This window comes from Mchenga conophoros, linkage group LG4 (genome assembly GCF_057382185.1).
Source record: "Mchenga conophoros isolate Kocher_MC1m ecotype Shallow Benthic linkage group LG4, M_conophoros_male_GT1.1, whole genome shotgun sequence".
Taxonomy (NCBI): domain Eukaryota; kingdom Metazoa; phylum Chordata; class Actinopteri; order Cichliformes; family Cichlidae; genus Mchenga; species Mchenga conophoros.
Window position 1 is genome coordinate 32563675 of NC_140529.1, and position 4554 is coordinate 32568228.

At 41.8% G+C, this 4554-nt stretch overlaps 1 protein-coding gene across 1 annotated transcript; it reads right to left on the reverse strand.

The window, feature by feature from the left end:
* Positions 1 to 305: 305 nt before the first annotated feature.
* Positions 306 to 3269, reverse strand: rpl19 (ribosomal protein L19). The gene is made up of 6 exons (XM_085271882.1): positions 3168 to 3269; positions 2679 to 2785; positions 1845 to 1967; positions 1602 to 1722; positions 1259 to 1369; positions 306 to 498 (listed from the first exon to the last, which is right to left on the reverse strand). The coding sequence occupies exons 1-6, from the start codon at positions 3170 to 3172 to the stop codon at positions 375 to 377; spliced, it is 591 nt and encodes a 196-aa protein (XP_085128008.1). The 5' UTR covers positions 3173 to 3269; the 3' UTR covers positions 306 to 374.
* Positions 3270 to 4554: the final 1285 nt, after the last annotated feature.

Genomic DNA, 4554 nt, shown 5'->3' on the forward strand with positions numbered 1-4554 from the left:
TTTTCTCAATTAAAATATATTGCTAATGCATTAGTGCAGGGGTGGGCAATTCCAGGCCCTGAGAGCCAGTGTCCTGCAGGTTTTAGATCTCACCTTGGGTCAACACACCTGAATCGCAAGATTAGTTCGTTACCAGGCCTCTGGAGAACTTCAGGACATGTTGAGGAGCTCATTTAGCCATTTAAATCAGCCGTGTTGGTTCAAAGACACATCTAAAACCTGCAGGGACACCGGCCGTCGAGGCCTGGAGTTGCCCACCCCTGCATTAATGTCATCATGATGGAAGTAAACACACAAGACTACTGTTGTGTTTATGTACACTTTTATTATCAGCACTTGACAGGTGGCAGTCAGGCAGGACATAAAAAGCCAGATTACTTCTTTGTCTCCTCCTCCTTGGACAAGTTCTTGATGATCTCCTCCTTCTTGGCCTGGAGACGCTCCTCTCGGCGCTTGCGGGCCTCTCTTGTCTTGGAACGACGAGCCTCGGCCTGATCGCTGCAGGACAAACAGGAGAGACACCCGTGTTCATACAGTGCATAATCACAGCCACCACAGCTATTTTACCACAGATGTTTAACATCAGTGTGTTTTCTTTTTAGTTGACTAAATCCTTAAAACTGACACACTAAAGACTGAAAACATCCTTTATGTAAGGGCGGAACAAAAACACTGATCTTTTAGTTCTTCCCTCACAACTGCTAAATTATATAAAGATGCAGGTATAGTCAACACAATCCACAGATCATTAGCATTGCTAACACCCAACAAACAAGACTCCTTCACAGTCGCTATGGAGTTTTTCGAACAAACCGATCTAGCGTAACCAACCCTCTGCACTTAAGCTGCACAGGCAGCAGAGCACTTTCTCTAACAGACTGATTTAGGTTTTTTTGTCACAAGAACAGACACCGGAAATCTTTCAGACCTCAAGCAGTAACTCTCCACAGAGCACATCTGTGTAGCAGATAAATCTCTGCTCGTCTGAAGAGCTTTATTTCAACCCTCCACAGCTACTTGTGCTTCTGTATTTATCGAGCCATTTTACTTCAGGTTTTGCCCTGCAGTTGATTTAGATTTTAATTTGCTGAGCTTATTCATTTCTATTTTAGCTTTTCTTTTGACTTTACTGAAATGTTTTGTTTCGTCTTTCTAGACTTTTCGTGGTCAGGGCACATGTTTTAACCTGGGCTTTCAAAACAATCCAGATGCCACAAATAGACGTCACTGTGCCAATTAAAGATGTAAAAATACTTACGCCAGGAGCTTCTTGCGGGCCTTGTCTGCCTTCAGCTTGTGAATGTGCTCCATAAGGATGCGCTTGTTCTTGAACACATTACCCTTAGCTCTCAGGTAGAGGCTGTGGTACCTGAAACGGATCATGTGGAAAATAAATGAAGGGCATCACAATTAAATAAAACAAAAAACAAGAACAACGCCCACCCACACAAAGTGAGGGAAAAGGATTTAAAAGCAAATTCTTTAGCCCAAGAATAATTCTATAAATACCAGCACATTTCACTGAGCTGACTTTATTAACTAAAAATCAACTAGATTTTAGAGTGTTCAGAGAGTCTTTATTTAACCACTGCAGAACCTACATGTGCCTGTCAATCTTCTTGGACTCCCTGTAGCGACGCAGCAGACGACGCAAGATCCTCATGCGGCGCATCCAGGTCAGCTTCTCGGGCATACGAGCGTTGGCAGTACCCTTTCTCTTACCTGGACACACAATAAAGACACATCAAGTACCGATGATAACGCAAACAAAATTTAAATTAGCTTTGTCTTTCAATTTCATCTTAAAAATGTAATCACTTTCTGCTTTGCAAGTTTTAACCTACCGTAGCCTGTGTGTCTTCCCTTGCGACGCGCTAGTGTGTTCTTGCGGCAGCGGGCCCTGGAATGGACCGTAACAGGTTTGCGGATGATAAGACCATCCTTTACCAGTTTACGGATCTGCTGGCCTGAAAATGGAAGAAAATAAAATGAGACGATAGGATGCAATGAATACCACCTTTGTGGTTTCTACCTATCAAAGCAGTGCTGAGTATGATCCTCGGATATCCGCAATTCATTCACCAAGTACAGAAGAGTGTTAACTAATATTAAAAATTTCCACCCCCAAAAAAACCAAACTAGAAAGTAGAACTGCTCCAGAGCGCTTATGCTGCAGTTAAATACTAGATTATGTACATCACTTCATACTCATGTCACTGACTCATATTGGTTTAATATTGCTCCAGTAAAGCAAAAAAAGATCATAATTGTTTTGGTCAACACTGTAATGAATTACTTAACAATCATTAACCTAACAAACTATTAAATTATTGAAATTTTAAAAAATGAAACCAAGATTAAATATTTAGCAGCTCCACCTAAATCCCTTCAGATGGGCGTCTGACATAAAAACTGCCAAATCAAACTGAGGAGGCCTGCTGCGTTAGTTTCCAGTGTTGATACACATTAACACTGGAGTTCACCTGTAAGATTGTGATGTTATAAATTCACTGTGCATCGAGTATGCAGGGCACTTAGTTTATTTAGCTGAGCTGATCCTCTGGCTCAGTTTTGGTCACACACGTGTAGATAACTTTGCATGAGCCGGTGAACTTTTAAACTGAGCCGCTAACAAGGCGTTAAGGACAAACTACAAAACTACTTTTTGTTCTGCTTACGGGAGTTGGCGTTGGCGATCTCGTTGGTCTCATTGGGGTCCAGCCAGACCTTCTTCTTGCCGCAGCGTAGTACGCTGGAGGCCAGCCTCTTCTGGAGCCTGAGCATGCTGCGGGAGGCACAAACAACCACCGGTCAGAATTACAGCTGAGATTAGACCCCCAAAATTTGTTCCTGTAGTCTTAAAAGCAGAATGTCTTTTTAAGGCTGTAAAAGTGTTGTTAACACACCAAAGAATTACGAGAGGATTAGTTAAAAGCTAGCTGTACGGCTAACTACCAGCCGGGCTGACAACATGGCCTCTCCGTCTGCTACATCGTGTTACACAAAGCACCGTAAAAACATGCCATGCTAACTTTGGACAGATCTATAAACTTTATATATTGATAAAAAGGGACTTTGCGTGTCTTAATAAAATGGTACGATACTGAAAGCTGCGCATTTTAACGCTTAAATTTTGACTTTTACTATGGAATCGCCTCGGCTCCTACCTCATGGCTGCTACTTCAGTAGGAAAAGGAAGGCTTCAGAGACGGACCGGAAGCTACCATTTCTGAGGAGAGTCCATCTCTGATCTGTGAAACAGCTCGATGTCGACCCATACAATAATGGACATTATTATCACTTTAATTTTTACATAATGATACTATATATCCATATTGGAGCAATAAATACATAGGAAAGTGACAGAGAGAAAGGAAGTCTTTATCGCATTTTAAAAGTTTATACCGGTGACATCCCCTTTTGCCAAATAATGGCACTGCCCGGCATTGCTGCACTGCATTATGGGTGGAGAGGTAATTGGGTGTTTTCTGACGTTACACCACATGATAGCGGTGTTGAGACAAAAACTCGAACAAACCATGAACGTTAAAAAATATTTAAATACATTTTTCTATTCTTAGCTTCACTTTGAATCCTAAAGGTTTGTTTTTCCTTTTAAAAAAATTACAGGACAGCCCCCTTTTATTATCCTGCAAGTGGCGTTGCGTTCGAGTCAATGAAAGGACAACGTAACTAAAATGACAATGACATTTTTTTTAATATTAAAAAATTAATATGACATATAGTAGTATATCATCAAGTCATTAAACGTCTGGAATATTGATGTGGTCATATTAGCAGTTGTTAATCAGTTTCAGCTGCTTTGGTGATAATCAAACCAACAACAGGTGCACTAGACGAGAAGCAATGAGACATAACCCATGAACAGGAATGGTGTTACAGGTCACTGACAATTTTTCACTCCTCATCTTATCTTTTGACTCTTTTTTCAGTAATCTCACATTTGACTAGGGTCAGTGTTAAGACAAACGCAAAACCTGGACCATACCGAAGTGGCACAGGTATGGTCAAGGTTTTGACGTCAAGTCCTCAGGCCACCATCATGTATTTGTGATTGCTTAGGCAGAGACATTAACACCAGTGGCCTGCTGAAGATCATTTTGTAGGGCTCTTGCAGTGCTCAATCTGTTGCTTTAACAAAAGACCAGACACTGGTCATTCAGATGGTTTAAGGACCTTCTTCAGTTCTGTCTAGCTCTTCAGAGAGCTATGTTGGGAGAGACTGCAAACCTTCTGGCAATGGCATCCTCTAATGATCCCTGTGCCTCTCACATATCAGAGTAGGTTCACACTGAGCACACGTGATAGATCTGGAAGTGTCTGGAGAAGCTGTGGAGAACGTTATGCTGCCTGTTACATCATTCTTCATGACTGGTTTGGTGGTGGTCAGTGATGTTGTGGAGAGACATATCCATAGAAGAACACACAGTGCTGGTGCAGTAGGTCCTGGGTTCCTCTTGGCGCATAACAACGCCCAACCACGTGGAAACAGTATGCACTCTCACCTGACTTAAATCCAGTTGAAAACATCTG

Coding starts and splice junctions, on each gene's coding strand:
- rpl19 (XM_085271882.1), bottom strand. Junction 1,723..1,844: donor GGGAAGACACACAGGCTACG/GTAGGTTAAAAC, acceptor TTGTGTGTCCAG/GTAAGAGAAAGGGTACTGCC. Junction 1,370..1,601: donor AAGAAGATTGACAGGCACAT/GTAGGTTCTGCA, acceptor GATCCGTTTCAG/GTACCACAGCCTCTACCTGA.